The sequence below is a fragment of the Giraffa tippelskirchi genome, chromosome 7 (assembly GCF_054371585.1).
Source record: "Giraffa tippelskirchi isolate mGirTip1 chromosome 7, T2T-mGirTip1v1.2.pri, whole genome shotgun sequence".
Taxonomy (NCBI): Eukaryota; Metazoa; Chordata; class Mammalia; order Artiodactyla; family Giraffidae; genus Giraffa; species Giraffa tippelskirchi.
The window spans coordinates 121,156,221-121,175,292 of NC_137281.1; the positions used below are offsets into that span (position 1 = coordinate 121,156,221).

At 34.4% G+C, this 19,072-nt stretch overlaps 2 protein-coding genes across 5 annotated transcripts in view; one reads left to right on the forward strand and one right to left on the reverse strand.

The window, feature by feature from the left end:
- TRPM7 (transient receptor potential cation channel subfamily M member 7) overlaps positions 1–19,072 on the forward strand; it is a 102,950-nt gene that overhangs the window by 79,602 nt on the left and 4,276 nt on the right. For 2 of the 3 annotated variants that reach the window (XM_081508297.1, XM_081508296.1), the window contains exons 28-38: positions 1,204–1,300; positions 3,217–3,287; positions 4,474–4,508; positions 6,534–6,559; positions 9,227–9,277; positions 9,366–9,431; positions 10,046–10,329; positions 10,447–10,529; positions 10,682–10,887; positions 13,224–13,275; positions 13,377–13,483. In XM_081508297.1, coding sequence (XP_081364423.1) covers positions 1,204–1,300; positions 3,217–3,287; positions 4,474–4,508; positions 6,534–6,559; positions 9,227–9,277; positions 9,366–9,431; positions 10,046–10,329; positions 10,447–10,529; positions 10,682–10,887; positions 13,224–13,275; positions 13,377–13,483 — 1,078 coding nt within the window. Of the gene's footprint in view, positions 1–1,203; positions 1,301–3,216; positions 3,288–4,473; positions 4,522–6,533; positions 6,560–9,226; positions 9,278–9,365; positions 9,432–10,045; positions 10,330–10,446; positions 10,530–10,681; positions 10,888–13,223; positions 13,276–13,376; positions 13,484–19,072 lie in introns of all 3 variants that reach the window. The other variant, XR_014059107.1, reaches the window with a different exon arrangement.
- Positions 17,772–19,072, reverse strand: part of USP8 (ubiquitin specific peptidase 8) — a 92,354-nt gene continuing 91,053 nt past the window's right edge. For both annotated transcript variants that reach the window (XR_014059109.1, XR_014059108.1), the window contains exon 20: positions 17,772–18,856. The gene's annotated coding sequence lies outside the window, so the exon portion shown is untranslated. The remainder of the gene's footprint in view (positions 18,857–19,072) is intronic.

Below are 19,072 nucleotides of genomic sequence, written 5' to 3' on the forward strand. Positions count from 1 at the left end.
TATGAACAATTAAGCAATGAGGTTATTTTGATGGCAGTTTTTGAGATTGATATTGAAGAAAATAATTGTAGTCCTACCAATGAACACCCAGGACTGATCTCCTTTAGGATGGACTGGTTGGATCTCCTTGCAGTCCAAGGGACTCTCAAGAGTCTTCTCCAACACCACAGTTCAAAAGCATCAGTTCTTCGGCACTCAGCTTTCTTTTTAGTCCAACTCGCACATCCATACATGACCACTGGAAAAACCATAGCCTTGACTAGACAGACCTTTGTTGACAAAGTAATGTCTCTGCTTTTTAATATGCTGTCTAGATTGGTCATAACTTTCCTTCCAAGGAGTAAGCATGTTTTAATTTCATGGCTGCAATCACCGTCTGCAGTGATTTTGGAGCCCAGAAAAATAAAGTCAGCCACCATTTCCACTGTTAGTCGTCTATTTGCCATGAAGTGATGGGACTGGATGCCATGATCTTAGTTTTCTGAATGTTGAGCTTTAAGCCAACTTTTTCACTCTCCTCTTTCACTTTCATCAAGAGGCTCTTTAGTTCTTCTTCACTTTCTGCCATAAGGGTGGTGTCATCTGCATATCTGAGGTTAGTGATATTTCTTCCAGCAATCTTGATTCCAGCCTGTGCTTCCTCCAGCCCAGTGTTTCTCATGATGTACTCTGCATATAAGTTAACTAAGCAGGGTGACAAAATACAGCCTTGACGTACTCCTTTTCGAGAGTCCCTTGTACTGGAAGGAGATCCAACCAGTCCATCCTAGAGGAGATCAGTCCAGGGTGTTCATTGGAAGGACTGATGTTGAAGCTGAAACTCCAATACTTTGGCCACCTGATGCGAAGAGCTGACTCATTGGAAAAGACCCTGATGCTGGGAAAGATTGAGGGCAGGAGGAGAAGGGGACGACAGAGGATGAGATGGTTGGATGGCATCGCTGACTCAATGGACATGGGTTTGGGTGGACTCCGGGAGCTGGTGATGGACAGGGAGGCCTGGCATGCTGAGGTTCATGGGGTCGCAAAGAGTTGGGCACGGCTGAGCGACTGAACTGAACTGTATATACCCTTTGGAGTCCAGGTAGATTAAAGCATATTGAGCTAAATAGATCCAGAAACTCTTATACTATATACTACTTAGAACAGTGATATGAAATTTAGTTAAATTGTTTTAAAATTGTGTATGTGTACCCTGTGCAGAACGATATTCCTTCTGAAAACACTTTGAAACATGTGAGTTCTCATGCTGGATTTACTGAGTGTCACAAAACTTCTATTCCTCTTCATTCAGAACAAGGTGAGTGTTTTGACTACGTGAGTTAAATTAAATAAAAGGTATTTTATGTATGTCACACATCTGAGCAGTGAATGTTTCAGGAGTCAGAAAATGAAGATTCTGGTGCATCATTGTTGCTCTGAACCTTGAATAGAACATAATCTTAACATTCTAATAGTTTTTTAACCAATTGTTTAGTCCTAAAAGAAATTCAGACTGACTTTTTACACATCTGCTGATTTTAACTTTTACAAATGAATCTGCTCTGTTTTAATCTGTATAGTCATTTAGTCAACTTGTTTTTCTGATTTAATCTTTAAATTAGCTAATACATTTATTGGTTCAAAGTTAAAATACACACGAGCACTTTGAAAATCTTTGACAGTCTCTCACTTTAGCCCCATATGTAACTACTGTTATTTTTGTTTTTCCTCTAGAGTTTCATGCTTATATAATCATATATGACAATAAGTCTTTTCTATCTCTCATTTTTAACACAAAAGGAAGCATACTATACATGCCCTGCACCTTTAATTTTTTATCTAAAAATCAAATGGCCTGGAGATGCTTCCATATCATGCTTTTTTTTTAGTCATAGTTATCAATATTTTATGCATAAGTTTATTATTATCTAACTTTTCAGTTATGTACATACAATCTTTTTAAGATTCTTTAAGAAAAGCAGTACTACTATATCCCCCTCACCATCATTTCTCCTTTCTCTTCAAGTTAGGTTTACTCTCAGAGTGCAAATTGGTTTAACATTCAAATATAAATAAGGCATGATGATAACAAATTAGAGGAAAAAAATTATCTGATCATCTTAATAGCTACAGAAAGGCTGACTTTGATGAAATTCAACATCTGTTCATGATTAAAAACTAGCAAATTAAAAATAGAATGGAGTTTCCTTAATCTAAATAAAAGGTATCTTAACAAAAATTTACCAGAGATACCATACTTCATAATGAAGTATTAAAAGCCCCAGAAGGGAAACAAGGATTCTGGCTTTTATCATTTCTGTTTAACATTTTAGCCAAAGGAAAAAAAGGAAGAAAAAGAAATGGTAGAAGGATTGAGAGGGAAGAAACAAAACTCTTATTTTCAGATAACTTGGATATTATTACTAACATTAGAATGCCTATAGTTTTACATCCTCATGTTTCAGTTTTAGGCAGTATCTGTTGACCTCCCACTAAAGAAGACAAGGGTTAGGATTATAGCAAGAATTTGAAATCAGGCCAAATGTCCATCAATTGTAGTTTGGTTAAACAAATGATTGTATGTCCTTTGTATGAAGTTCAGTGTAGCATCCAAGTAGAATAGAGGAATCTTCTGTGTACTGATATTGGAAGATCTCCAAGCTTTAAGTTCAAAAACCAACAACAGGAACTTACCTGGTAGTGATCCAGTGGTTAAGACTCCATGCTCCTGATTCAGGGGGCCTGGGTTTGATCCCTGATAGGGGAGCTAGATCCCACAGGCCGCAAGTAAGAGTTTACATGCTGCAACTAAGACCTGGCACAGCCAAATAAATATTTTTTAAAACCTACAACAAAAAAAGTCTGTAAATTAATAAAAAAAATCTGAAGATACATGATTAGCATTTATGTTTAAATTTAAAAAAGGAGAGGCAGGGGTATGTATACAAACACAAAATATCTGGAAGGATACACAAGAAATTTGGAAACAGAGCAAGGTTTTTTTTTTTTCATACTCTTGTTTCATGTTGCTTATTCACAGAAAAACTGAATAATTTGGATATCCTGTCAAGAAACTCATGGGCCTCGTGTAATTCTTATGTTTAGCAATGTTAGGGAAAGGATACTTATCCTTGGAAAATTTTATATTATGCCTTGAAATGCTTGTGTTTCGTTAGTTGGTATTAAAAGTTTGTTTTAGTTGTAAAACTCTTGTTTTTTAAAATTTTCTCTTAGTGGCAAGTAGCAGTAGAAGGTCGTCTACAGAAGAAACTCATGAAGTAGATTCCAAAGCAGCTTTGCTACCGGTTTGTACATTTCAATTAAACATACGCATACTATAAAATCATGTTTGTTAGAGAAGAGCTAAAACATGGTGATATTTTGAGATGATGTGTAGCTTTTTAAAAAAAATTTTTTAATTGAAGGATAATTGGTCTACTGTGTTATGGTGGTCTCTGCCATGCATCAACATGAATCAGTCATAATTACTTATATATATATGTATCTGTATATCTCCCCTGCCTCTTGAGCCTTCCTCCCTGACCCACATCCCACCCCTGTAAGTTATCACAGAGTGCCAGGCTGGGCTCCTTCTGTATAGCACCTTCTTGCTAGTTGTCTGTTTTACACATTATAGTGTATATATATGTCAATGCTACTTTCTCAATTCATCCTACCCTCTTATTCCCCTACTGTGTCCACAAGTCTGTTCTCTACATCTGCACCTCCATTTCTTCAATACTATTTTTGTAGATCCCATATATATGCGTTAATATATGATACTTTTTTCTCTCTCTCTGACTCACTTCACTCTGTATACAATGAAATATTACTCAGCCACAGTGTAACATAGCATTATAATTAGATGGAAAATGTGTTAAAACATTAAAAATATGGAAAATACCTCTGAATTGACCTTGAGAGACTAGATAGAAGTTGAAGAGGTTATAAACAACTTAGAATTTTCCAAAATGATAAAATGTATGATGATTCAAAATCAGGAAACATGAATCCTAAACTGGGAAAGTAAAAATAAATTGACACTTAGAAATGTGAAACAGCAGAATAAAACCCACCACATACACACACAATATGCCTCTTACTAGTGATTTCTTTGTCACAGTTTGCATAATTTTAATTTTTTTTCTTTATACTTTGATGTAGTTTTCTCTTGGCAGTGAACACATTTTTTTCAGAGTCATAGAAACAAATGTGTATTTTAAGAAGAGAAAATTGTTAACCGACAACTATAATTATATTATAGGAAATAGCACTTGTAAAATTCTTTATTCTACCTTGTGGAATGGCCTTATGGTAGCTTTTATAGCCATTTTTTATTCTATTGGCTTGTTGTATAAACAAAATTCATATTAACTTCTCAGCCCTTTATTCATAAAACATATTGTAGGATACAAAGCAGAGATAAACAGTTACGCTTTATCTAGAGACTTTTTCTTTTAACTTTTCATTTGTGTTTGGTTCTGTCTAAAGGACTGGTTACAAGATAGACCATCAAATAGAGAAATGTAAGTAAGCCTTGTCTCACCGTTAGTGTGAAAAGTACTCCAGTTACTGAATGTTGTCTTTTTTCTGCTCTTTGCATAATAACCTCTTTAACACTCCTTGCAAGTGTTGATGATTATTTACTTTGGGATCTCCTGTCTTTACATTGAAAAGATTGGGGAATCATTTATTATGAGTCAATGTATATATTTATGATTTTATATAATTATCCTATAATTATGGGCATATTGTAGTCACAACTCGACTAAAATTTTCCTTATAATGATAGAATTATGATTTTATTGTTTAGTCCTGTTTCTGAGTTGCTTGCAAAGACCTAGTTTGACACCTTAGTTAATTTCTCTGCCCATTGTTCCAATCAACAAGTCTTTCTTCTGCATTTGGAAAGCACTTAGGTAATTAGAGCAGTAATACACAGTGTACCTTAGAAAGCCTGTGTGCAGGGACATGCCCTAGAAAGCTGATGTGGTAATCCAGAACCAAAAGTAGAAACAGAAGACCATCTGACAAGTAGTCATCCCCAGAAAGTAAAAAATTTCAGTACGGATTAAACATAAGAATCAAAGATAATGTGTTTGTTTCCCAGCCTGGAAATTAGTATTTTAGCATTCCAAAGGACGTTAAAGTAATCTTGTTTTGATACCTATTTGATATAGGAAACATGCTTGAGAAGGGAAACCAATTTGAGGGAAATTATTATATATATTACACAGTGTTTACCCTATTTCCTTCTCTGTATCATACATGAATGTGAGTATATAGAGAAGAAAATAAACCAGATGTTACATAGGTATGCAGCTGGTCAAATTTTGGAGATATCCTGGTCCTGCCCGGTACTTGGAAGACCTGTTTATGATGAAACCTCTTCAGAGAATAAAGTCTTTTGTAACTAGAACTGTAGGGTGTAAGTATAGAATTGGTACTTAAAATTGATATTAATTCAGTTAATGAGAGAACATTGTATTACAGAATACTGACCCAGAGGAGTACCCACAAAGGTAGAGTTGGCAGTACTCTTTGGTTGCTAAGAAAAGAGTGCTTTATCAATAGTAGAGAAAGGGCTGATGCTCGGTCAGAGTATTTCCTGTAAGAAAATATTTGTGTTATTAAGGTGAAAACCAAACATCAGAATCAGAATGTAAAAGCTAGAAAGAGATTACCAAGGTCTTCTACTCTATAGGTCCTTTCAGGACCTAGTCCTTTAGTCCTGATCAAAGCCACATAACTGTATAATGGGAGAACGAAGCTTCTAATCCACTTTCTTTATTCCATTCCACTCTGCTTTCCACTATACCTATCTGTGGGATTAATAGAACCTCCACTTGGTACCAATATGCTATGCTAAGTCACTTCAGTTGTGTCCGACTCTGTGTGACCCCATAGACGGCAGCCCACCAGGCTCCCCCGTCCCTGGGATTCCCCAGGCAAGAACACTGGAGTGGGTTGCCATTTCCTTCTCCAATGCATGAAAGAGAAAAGTGAAAGTGAAGTCGCTCAGTCGTGTCCGACTCCTAGCGACCCCATGGAATATGTTGTTATAAATAAATTACGTTCAACATTGGAAAGAAATTTTTTTCAACTTTAGCAGTTGAGTTTTGCAAAATGATACCTAATTACTGTTCTTTCAGTTCTTTGCCTATCAATTCTGTTGAATTTTCATAGTCTTGCAAAGTCATTTCAAGGCATTGTGTAAAAGTACTGGAGTGAACCTCCATAATAGAGGAGTCATGGAATATATTACTCTATTAGTACTCAACCTTCAGTTTGGCTCCAAACTACTACTGATATTTATGTAGGCTTGAATTGGAGGTATGAGTTATTGATGATGGGTTTATACATATATGTGTGTGAATTTGGTGCTAACTTAAGGGAAATGGCAAATATTCAAACAAAAGTGAATCTGAATCTCAGAATTATTTTAATAATGTTATATTAAGAATTTATAATAACTTCATAAAATAAAGTTTTATGGTAGCCAAAACTAAAGCTGTAACTTAACTTATTATATTTTTTGGTGTTTCCTTAAGGCCACTTGAAGAAGGAACCTTAAATGGTGAGTCTGTGTAGTAAATATAATGTGAAAAACTAAGGATTGTATATTATGTATTTTATTTTAGCAAATACTAACATTGTCCTAGATAAGAAATGTTAGGCTTCATATTTGAAAAAAGCCAAGGAAGTAGAAAGTTGTTCCCTCAGTTCATTTCTCTTTATTATACGTGTTTCACAAATACGGTAACTCACCATGTGAATGATGATCTTTTTGCAGTCTTCCCACTTCCATTCATCCTTACTGCCCAGGCTGCTTCTTCCTTATATTTCCTGTGTTACTGAATGGTACTCTTTCATTCAGCTAGGTGAAACCTGAGAGGAAGGTATTCTTGACCCCCTTGACCTTGCACTCACAAAGTCCTATTATATTTACCTCTTAAAACATTTCTGGAATCCATCTTCCACAGTACATCCAGCTGCTGCTTTCAGTTCAAACTGTCATAATTTTTAAATACTTTCATTGATGCATATACAGAAAGTATATACAAAGTGAGCATTCCCATGTAATCAGCACCCAGATCACAAAATACATGTTGTCAAAAAAAAAAAAAATACATGTTGTCAGTATCTTAGCTACTGTATCATCTTCTTATAACCTCTGCCCGTTAAACGACACAGATTGATTTTATCTGTGTGTATGTTCATGTTTATCTGTTTTTCTTTATTTTATGTATATATATTTGTGTGTGTATATATAAAATATATAAATGATATCTTACAGTGTGTACTCTTCTTTTGTGTCTGACTTTTGTCATAACACATGCTTGTGAGATCCATAAACATTGTTGTATGTAGTGATGGTTTGTGCATTCTCACTACTATATAGTATTTTCTTATATGAATATATTCAATTTATATATCGAATTTGATGGGTATTTCAGTAGCTTCCAGTATATGGCTAATATTGTTGGATTGATAGTGCTACATGAGCATTCTTGTTCATGTTGTTTGGTAAACGGGACGTATTTATTTTCGGTTGGGTATGTACACAGGAGTGGAATTGCTGGTGGTAGAGTGCACATGTTCTTATTTAGTAGTTACTGCCAAATAAGGTTTCAAAGTGATTGTGCCAATTTAGGCTTCTTTCCAGTCTATTTTCTATTCTACCACCAAAACGATTCTTTCAAAAAGATCTGATCTTGTCACTCCTCTACTTTTCATTTTTCTACTGTCATCGGATAAAATCAGCATCTTTTCATTTTTAAAGTATTTTAAAAGTTTTATTTATTTTATTTTTGGCTGTGCTGGGTCTTTGTTGCTCTGCAGGCTTTTCTCTAGTTGTAGAGAGCAGGGGATACTCTCTAATTGTGGTACATGGGCTTCTCATTGTGGCAGCTTCTCTTGTTGTGGAGCACAGGCTTTAGGATGCATGAGCTTCAGTGGTTGCAGTTTCTGGGCTCTAGAGCTCAACTCAGTAGCTGCGGCATACTGACTTAGTTGCTCCGTGGCATGTGGGATCTTCCCAGATCAGGGTGCCCATGTCTTCTGCATTGACAAGCAGATTCTTTACCACTGAGCCACGAGGGAAGCCCCCGGTGTCTTTTCTTAACATTGCATATTTGGCTTTTAACAATTTGGTATTCCCTGCTTCTGTAGCTTTACTTCCTACTGGTATGCCGGTACTTTTGCTCATTAATGTAAGATCTTGGTTGCATATCCAGATACTTGGTTATGAATCCAAATTACTTGTATAACGACACATACTTGAAGAGTTAGAATATTTTGGAGTGAGATCTGGATAAGTCTATGTTTGAAAAGCCACACAGGTGATTCTTATATATGGGTAGGTAGGTATGTAGATAAATAAATAGATAGATGGTATTGAAAACCACTATTCTATTCATATTAAACAGCTTTCTGTTTCTCAAGCATAGCAAATGTTGCCCTGACCATGCCACACCTTCCAAACTACTTGCTTTTCCCTTTCTCTTTTCTCTGAGACATTCTGCAACCTTTCTTCAACCAGGAGATATTTGGTACCTCTCCTCTACATCCTATACTCTGTGTGTGTGAGAACATGCATACACACACTATATTTTATACAATCTGTCACACAGGGTTATAACTGTTAACTGACTTCCTTCTCCTATAAGAATTTAAATAAAAAAGAACCTATTCTTGCACTTACATTCTAGAAATTTCTAGAAGCTTAACACGTAGTAGGGCCAATGTATTCTCCATCTTTCTCACTGCAGTTAAGTGAAGTCCTCACAGAAATTAACACACCACTGTAAATCAACTATACTTCAATAAAGGAATAAAAAAAAAGTGAAGTCCTCAAATATATCTAGAGATGGAGGAAGGGTTTTTTTTGTTACATTTCACATTTGCTCATAGTCAACCCACTAAAATGGTTATAGGGCTATGTCTCCATACCCCGAAGATCTGACACTTCTCTTTCTGAGTAGGGAATAAGGGAAGAATGTAGTTTATGACAGGAGAGTGTGAACTAGCATATGCTTTTTGAGTGCACAGTTACCACTAATCTGCCTTACCTGGCATAATAAAATATGGTAATAAGGAACATGAAGGACATAATTTATCACTTTTTTTATTGCAGAGAGCTTACCTGAAGACAGCTTGGAATGATTAAATGAGAATGCCTGAGCAAAAATTTACGCTGTATTATTATTTTTAAAATGGTCTCATGTGTTATTTGCTGTTTTAGGTCTCGCTTCTCCATTTAAGCCAGTTATGGATACAAATTACTATTATTCAGGTTAGTAATAATAAATATTAAAAACAAAATTTAGTAATGCTTTGAGCTTTGGGGGATTTCATTATTTCTCTCTCATTTTTTTATGCAGCTGTGGAAAGAAATAACTTGATGAGATTATCCCAGAGCATTCCATTTACACCTGTGCCTCCAAGAGGTAAAACCAAGAAGTAAAATTAAAGGAGAAATAAACCCTTAATTAATATGTGGGTTTAAACTGTAATGTAGAACATAGGTGGTGACAGAAAGAGGAGAGATTGCATTAAGAAGTGTTAACTTCATGTAAGTTTTAGTCAGCCTGATTACAAGAGTCAGGTATGTTTAAATAGATGAATGCATCAGAAGTATTGATATTTCTTTATTACTGACATTTACAGAAGCAGTGGTGTATTTTAATTCAAAAAAGCTCTTGATCATAGTTTAGTAATGAAAGCACTGATAAATTGATATCACAGAATTTGTGAAACAGATCTAACCTGTCTGAAAGTTTAGCTTACAAATGCTTAGAAGTCTAGTTGCTTTGTAAAAATTTTTCTCCAAAATGGTCATGATTTCAAAAATGCTTATCATTACCAAATACATGTGAACTTAGAGATATTAGATCTTGGTTTCTGAATATCTCTTGTCCTTAAACTTCTTTTATAAAACTACAACCTGGTCCATCTCATCTTCTATTCCTTACTTAATCTCAACCAAAGATACCTGCCAATTTTTGCTCCATGCTTTTTAGAGTCATACTTTGACCTTAAAATGTGTCCATTCATCTTGCAGGTGAGCCTGTCACAGTGTATCGCTTGGAAGAGAGTTCTCCCAACATACTGAATAACAGCATGTCTTCTTGGTCACAGCTGGGCCTCTGTGCCAAAATAGAATTTTTAAGTAAAGAGGAGATGGGAGGAGGTTTACGAAGAGCTGTCAAAGTACAGTGTACTTGGTCAGAACATGATATCCTCAAATCAGGACATCTTTATATTATCAAATCTTTTCTTCCTGAAGTGGTTAACACATGGTCAAGTATTTATAAAGAAGATACAGTTCTGCATCTCTGTCTTAGAGTAAGTGCTAGTGAGTGCATACAGTGAAGCGTTGTTTGAGCTTCTTGTTTTCACTGCTAAAGTATAATAAATAAAGTCTTAATGTTGAACGAGGGTTTCTTTTTTTCTGTTCTGTAGGAAATTCAACAACAGAGAGCAGCGCAAAAGCTCACATTTGCCTTCAACCAAATGAAACCCAAATCCATACCATATTCTCCAAGGTAAATCTTTACAAATTTCTGAGATGTTTTAGTGGATAGCATTCTCTTTTGACCTTCATTATGGATGCTGAATTTCATTACTTACCCATTTTACAGATTGATTAGAATTTTATTAACAAAACTACTAGTAATATCTATAACTTTCTCATAAGGTTCCTTGAAGTTTTCCTGCTGTATTGCCATTCAGCAGGACAGTGGTTTGCTGTGGAAGAATGTATGACTGGAGAATTTAGAAAATACAACAACAATAATGGTGATGAGATTATTCCAACTAATACACTGGAAGAGATTATGCTGGCCTTTAGCCACTGGACTTACGAATATACGAGAGGGGAGTTATTGGTACTTGATTTACAAGGTAAATTTATTAAAATATTGCTGAAAGGAAATTATGCATTAGGTTCTCATCTATTTGTGTGTTATGAACAACATACAGAAATCTGCTTATCTATAGATATATAAAATCTTAAGTCAGTAAAAGCTGTTAAAAAAGCAAGTCAATAACAGCCATAGTATATAGCTATCAGGGCCCTGAAGAATAGGATCTGGCTATCTTAATTGTTATCTAGGCAGTGCAGATATTTTAATAAGCAAAAACATGTAAAATCCCCATGTAAAATCCCCTATTTTACTCAGATGTATAGCCTTAGGTTTTTTAAAGTATAAAGACTGTTTCTTTAAAACAATAATAAGTAATCTTTATTGTTTCTGGAGTTCATGCTATCTATTACTGTCAACTAAAGTCTCTGTTCAAGACAGCTGAATTCCTCAGTTCTCCACCCAGTGATTTCTCTACATGGCTCGCTAGCTTGGACTTTTCTTATAGCATGGTAGTTTGGGGTAATTAAACTTCTTATGTGACACCTGGCTTCTCCAGAGAGAGAGCAGTTCTTACGTTAGGCCCAGAATGGGCCCAGATCCCTTCTGCCACATTTTACTGGTCAAGGTAAGCTGTAAGGACAGATCAGATTCAGGAGGTAAGAAATAGACTCCAGCACTTGGTTGGTGGAGCAGCATGTATACTAGGAGGGAAAAACTGATCATAGCCTCTTTGTAGACAGATTCTTTCATATATGTAAAAAAAAAAAGAAGAAACTGTGGCTGAGAAAGAGCAGTGATATGCTTTTTTCCTAAAGAGTAGCTTTAATTTCAACTGTTAACATAGACTAGAATTCAAGTCACCTAAGAACAATTGTTCAGAATGTTTATCACTTGATGACTTCTTTCATTATGTAGATATAATTATAAAAGATTTATTGACAAGCAAACAGTTGTTATTTCAATACCAACTCAAGAAAGAAAGTTGTATAAAAATAGCTATTGTTTTTTCACTAATTCATTTTACATAAATGATTAAGTGGTGTGTATATAGTGAAAACTCGGATGTATTTTATTAGATGGGCCAATCCATTTTCAAATGTGCCTAGGAAGTGAGGCCAAACTATGAATATTGATTAAGAGATGGCAGTTACTTTTAATAAGCAGGGTGATTGTGATGTTCTCTGTAAAATTAATGTTATGGAGTCATTTTTAAATAAAAATATTTTAGATAATTACTACAAACAACATAAAAATGTATAAAGAACAGGATGCTTCCATCTTTACTGTTTCTGTATTTTTGTGAAGACAAATTCATGGATTTTTTTTCCTTTAATCATTTTGTGTTGTGATTTTTCTCCAACTGGAATCATGCTATATATGTGTGTGTGTATATGAGTATGTGTTTGTATTTCACTTTTTTTTTTCCTACCTAACAGTATATGATAAACATCTTCTGGGTTATTACTGATAAATTTGAGTCATTCCTTTTAACAGCTGTAGTATGAAAGCATAGCATGATTTGAATCCTCTATTGTCACACAGTCACCCTATTTTTAGGTTTAGAGAGTGCAATTTTAAGAGTGCCTGCCATATTAACTTTTCCAAAAGGTTGTAGGAATTCATACTCAGCACTATGCAAGCACTCATCACTGTGCCCATTTCTTTATCTGTTTAGTATGGAATATCTTTGCCAGTCTGAGAAGAAATTAGTATCATATTTTAATTCTAGATTTTTCTGTTGTGAAATTCTAATCATTTTATTAGATTTCATTCTAATGGGTAAAATATTTTATGATTGTTCAAGTATCAGTAGTTGTTCGTTCTTTATGTGAATGAATAGGTAAGACTGAAGAGATTTAACCTCACTTTTAACACCTCTGGAGAGGACTGGAGGTGAATAAAAATGTTCACAATCTTATTCTTTATGTAATATGAATCTTTTTTGAGCAAGTGTATTCATATGTTAGTCTGTGATTTTTAAAAATCCAAGATACTTTTAAAATGGCTTATAGATCATGCCTTCATGTACTTAATTGTTCTTTGCTAACTAAGGTGAAACAAGGGCAAATTGTAAATAAGGAGATATTTACTTGCAACCTTGGCCTTGTTGCATCAGAAACCGGTGCAGTCAAGAACTTTCGTTGTCTGCCTACCAACTCTGACATTTAACTGTTGTTCATGTCGCAGGAACTGTACTTGTTGCTAGTGCAATGTTGAGGTCAAAAGAGAAAAACTATACTCTTTTGAATAGCTTAACATTGTGTAATGATTGATGATACTGTAGAATCTCCTGTGACCTTTTTATTATGCATATATCAGTATTTTATATCAATTACATAATATGAATTGTCTTTTTTGTATATACATATAAAGGTGTGGGTGAAAGTTTGACTGACCCATCTGTGATAAAGGCAGAAGAAAAGAGGTAACAGGTTTTAATAATTTCATGAAGATCTTTTTATAATTTCAAACTCGACATTTCTGTTTGCATCAACTGACTTTTTCTTTTAACTACCAATTCCGCAGATCCTGTGATATGGTTTTTGGCCCAGCAAATCTAGGAGAAGATGCAATAAAAAACTTCAGAGCAAAACATCACTGTAATTCTTGCTGTAGAAAACTTAAACTTCCAGGTAAGCGTTTTCTTAATCAGTATAAAGTATATAAATTGTTAGCAGAGTTAGTTACTGCAGAACTTCATAAGGCCAGAAACATAAATGAATCTGTGGTTTCTTTCATTACTTACAGAAATACAAAGTTCATTCTCTTGATATATATTTATTATGTGTCTGGTGGATGCTAGAAATTGTGTTAGATTTTGACGATATGATAGTGAATGAGGCAAACATGGTCCCTGCTCTCAGTGGAGTTTAGTCAAATCTTAAATACTAAAAGATTAACAGAGAATTATAGGACTATCATAAATATCAAGCAGGAAAAACAGACCAGGTAAACAGATCACTTAACACAAACTTAAAGGTCAAGGAATGCTACCTATGGAACTAACAGATTTGCCTAAAACTGAAGGATGCATAGACTTTCAAGTTGGCCTGGAAAAGAGTTGGGAAAAGAGTATTTCATGGAACAGAAACAAGGAATTGCAGATACATTTTCTCATGATAGTAACTTCATCTTTATAGTTGAGAATTGGTTCTCACTTTTCGGTATGCATCATCATCCCCTGTGGAACTTTTCCAAAATTACAGGTGCTTGGCACTTGCCCTGGACCTGTATTTCTGAAAGTTCCTCTCATTATGACCAGTAATGTAGTAATGAAGAACTTGGACCTGGGAGCCAGACTCCAGGTCCTCAAAGAATATCTACATCATAGAGGTTTGTAGTTTTTTGTTTGTTTGAGGTTTAAATGAGTTGGTATTTGTGAAGTACTTCCGGAACAGTTGCCAGGCACATAGTAAGCATGTTACTACTACTGTCTGTAATTTTTTTAATTGTCCATGTTAACAGATTCAGAAATTATTTATTTTTGTATATTGACCTTGTATCCTGCATTCTTGCTAAACTCACTTAGTTGTAGGAGGCTTTTTGATTTGGTTTAGTTTTTGTTTTTTGTTGGTAAATTCTGTGTGGACAGTAGAGACAGTTTTGCTATTTCCTTTGCAATTTGTATGCCTTTTATTTATTTTTCTTGACTTTTTTCACTGGTCAGGAATTCCAGTACAGTGTTCAATATGAATAGTGAGAGTAGACATCCTCTTCCATACCTTATTTCTTGAAGAGGTTTATCCTAAATGGACATTGAATTAGTCAGATGTTTTTTCTGCATCTATATTTTTGGTTTGATCATTTGGTTTTTCTTCTTTAATTGGTTAGTGTTACATTGAATTACACTGATTATCTTTTTAAATGTTGAGCCAGTCTTGTATTCCCAGGACAAACTCCACTTCATCTCGATATATTATCTTTTTTTGTGTTCATTTGTGTGTTCAAATTGTATATGGATTCAATTTTATGATGTTTTGTTGATAATTTTTATATCTATGTTCATGAAGAATGTTGATCTATGAGATTTTTTTCCCCCTTGTACTGTCATTCTTGTTTTGTTTTTGGATAATACCTTAAAAATAAGTTGGAATTATTTACACCTCTTCTCTTTGGGGGAATAGATTGTATAGAATTGATACTATTATCCCCACTTCAAATGTTTGATGGAATTATCTAGCAAAACCATCTGTCTGAAGTTTTCTTCATCATATACTTTTTAACTAAGAGTTTATTTTTTTAGATAGATGCTGGTTTTTTGAGTGAGTTTTAATAGTTTGTGTCTTTCAGGAAATTGGTCCATTTTATTTGTTTTTTCCCAGTTTCACTGAGAAATAGTTAAAAATACACTTGTGTAAGTTTAAGGCATACAGCATGATGGTTTGATTTACATAAACTGTGAAGTGATTTTACCACAATAGATTCAGCTAACATTCATCTTTTCATATACATAGGATAGAAATGAAAGAAAATATTTTTCCTCATGGTGACTCTTGGTATTTATTTACTCTCTTAACAACTTTCCTATGTATCATATATCAGTGTTAGCTATAGTCATGATATTCTACATTATATCCCTAGTGCTTATTTATTGTGTAACTAAAAGTTTGTACCTTATGACCGCCTGCTTCCAGTTCTCCCTCACCTCACCCTCCACCTCTGGTAACCACAAGTCATCTCTTCCTGTCAGTTTGTTTTCTTAGGTTCCATGTGTAAATGAGATCGTACAGTATTTGACTTTATTTTATTTAAATTGGCAAATTTATGGGCATAATGTTAATGATACTATATTTTAAAATGTCTGTGGTGATTCTAGTGAATCCTCTCTTTCATTATGGTATTATATGCTTTTTTTTTTTCAATCTGGCTGAAGTGTATCTGTGTTATTGGTACTTTAAAAGAACCAGTTTTTGTTTTCATTGTTTTATTCTAGTATCTGTTGTCGTTTTGATTTTTTTTTTTTCTCTATTATTTCCATTTTTCTGCTTGCTCTGGGTTTAGTTTGTTTTTTCTCTAGTTAGGGAAAAAATTTAGATTATTGAGACTTTTATCCTAACAAAACATTTTAGTGCTATAGATTTTCCTGTAAGCATTGTGTTAGCTGCATTTCATAAATTTTGTGTTAAAAAATGTAGAGGGATATGTATTATATTTGTTTTTAATTTTTTAAATATAGCTATTTCCCTTAAGATTTCCTCTTTGACCTATAGATTATTTACAAATGTCTTTTTTAGTTCTCAAATGTTTGCAATTTTCCTGGTAAACTGATTTCTTGCTTAATTGCATTATGATAAAAGAACATACTTTGTATGAATTCAATTTAAAGAAAATTTTTAAACCTTCTAAAGATATTGTCTCTAGTGAATGAATGTTATACTTCAAGAGAATATTCTCTTGCTGGATGAAGTATTTGATTAATATTAATGAAAGAAAGTTTTTTGATAGTGTTGTACTGCTTTTTTATATCCTTGCTGATTTTCTGTCTACTTACTCTGTTTATTACTTAGAAAGGAGGTCTCTAATTGTGAATTTGTCTGCTTTGCTTTCAGTTTTGTCAGTTTTTCCTACATATATTTTGAAGCTTTGCTCTTAGATATTTACAGTATATATAAATCTTGTATATAAATCTTTATATATATAAAGATTTATACCAAGAAGTTGGGAGAAGGCAATGGCAACCCACTCCAGTACTCTTGCCTGGAAAATCCCATGGATGGAGGAGCCTGGTAGGCTGCAGTCCATGGGATCGCGAAGAGTCGGACATGACTGAGTGACTTCACTTCACTTTTCACTTTCATGCATTGGAGAAGGAAATGGCAACCCAGTCCAATGTTCTTGCCTGGAGAATCCCAGGGACAGGGGAGCCTGGTGTGCTGCTGTCTATGGGGTCGCACAGAGTCGGCCACGACTGACGCGACTTAGCAGCAGCAGCAGCATACCAAAAAGTTAAGACTTCCTGGTGATTTAATTTTTATCATTATGTAATGCTATGGTAATTTCCCTTGTTCTAAAGTCTACTTTGTCTGATATTAGCATAGCTTTTGATTGGTGGTTCCATCAGGTATCTTTTCCTATTATTTTTACCTGTATATATTAATAACTATTTTTAAAGTAATTTTCTTATAGACAGCATAAAAAGTTAGTTTGTAGGTTTAATCTGTTTTTTCTTAAATCTAACAATTTCTATCTTTTAATTGCTGTTTTAGACCCTTTATGTTTAATGTAATTATTGGTATGGTTAGGTTTTTATCTGCTGTTTCATTGTTTTCTGATTGACGTCTCTGGTTTGTTTTGTTGTTGTTCCCCCTTCCTCTTATTTTAGTATTCTCTTTTATCTTTATTTTATTTTTTTTTTTTTAGTGGTTGCTCATAGTTTCCCTTACCTAAGAATGCATTTTGCTTTCATTCCTGAAGGGTATTTTCACTGAATCTGGAATTTTAGGTTGACGCTTTTTCTGTCAGCACTTAAAAAATGTTCTGCTGTCTTCTGGCCTCTATAATTTCTGATGAAAACTCCAAGGTCATTTGAATTATTCTTCCTTTTTACATGATGTATCATTACAATGTATCTCCTTTCAAGATTTATTGTTTATTTTTGGTTTTGAGCAGTTTGACAGTTTGATTTTATGTCTAGTTGTAACTTTCTGAGTTTATCCTGTTTCAGCTTTACTGAGCTTCTTAAGTTTGCAAATTGATGACTTGTGTCAAATTTGGGGAGTTTTTAGTTACTAGTTCATCAGATATGTGTTCTGCATCAACCTTTTCATCTGTTCCTGGACTCTCATAAAAAGAATGTTAGACCTTTTGATAATTGTCACCCAGGAACTTGTGACTCTGGGGACTAACTTAAAAATTAATTTTTCTGTTTTGTTCAGATTAGATAATTTCTACTGATCAATATACACATTCACTGACTCATTCTTTCTTTATTTTGCTATTAAGGTTTGCACTGAATTTTTTATTTCACTTACATTTTTCAGAACTGTAATTTCCTTTTGGTTCTTTTTGTGCTATTTCTCTTCTGAAAACTTGTTTTCCTTTCATTTCAAGTCTTTTGTCCTACATCATGGAGTATGGTTATAACAGTAACTAAAGTCTTTAATTCTTCCATCTGGGTTATCTTGGGATTGGCATCTCTTGGTTGTCCTTTTCTTTGAGAATCTTTTAAATGTTTCTGTTCTTTGTATCTCTAGTAATTTTAGAATATGTCCAGGATATCTAGAATATTATGAGATTTGAGATCTTATTAAAAATCCTCTAGAGAATTTTGAATTGTTTAATCCTCTTGAGATTTTTGGTGTTATTATTGCAACCATTTCAGTTAAATTCAATTCACAAATCATAGTCTATCTTCTCTGTGGCTGAGAGTCCAATGTCGGTTTGGTTCTTAAAACCTTTGCATTATCATTCAAGTTTCTCTCACATATGTCAAACAGGGTCAAGTCTGGAACATGAACAAAGGTCTGCACCATAGTTTAATTCTCAAAGTCTATGCTGTGCTGTCTTTCTACATATGTGCCACTCAGGGGTTGTCATGCACAAATTGAGGGTGTCTCTCCATTTTCCTCTTCTCCATGATTTCTTCCATACTTTGTGATTCCCAAGGGCCTCTTTTTTTCTTTTTTTGGTATGCTGACTAGAAAGCCAGGATTTGGGCCTCCCTGTGCTATCATATACTTTCTGTTATTTAGTCCATTTCTGGTGCTGACAGTAATACTTTCTGGATCATCGAGGTACCTATTCTCAGTTCTTCTGGTCAGAGAGGTTTTTCTGTTGGAGTTGTGGGTGCTTTCCCTGCTGCCACCACTGTAGGAATGCCTCTTCTTGACTAGGGCTTGTCTTAGGTAAAGGGCAGAAGAGCAAAAAGAAAAATTAAAAAGAGCATTCCCCTCAACATTTTCCATCCCACAGGTCCTCCTTCCTTATCCTCAGGCTGGAAAGTCTTGGAGCTTTTTTGTCCACATTCACTGTACATTTCTGTGATTGAGCTATCTTCAAGTCTAAGCCTAAAATAAGAGATGAAAAAAAAAAACCAGGAAATTCATCACCACCATATAGATCATTCTTCAAGTTCAGATTTTCCTTCCTATATATCTGCTATCACTTTTCAGAAATCTCAGGTAGTTGCTTTATATATCATGTAAAAGGTTATAATCAATGAAAGAGAGAGAGGATGGAATATGCTTAGTCTATTTTAGCCGGAAGAGGAACATCACAACATA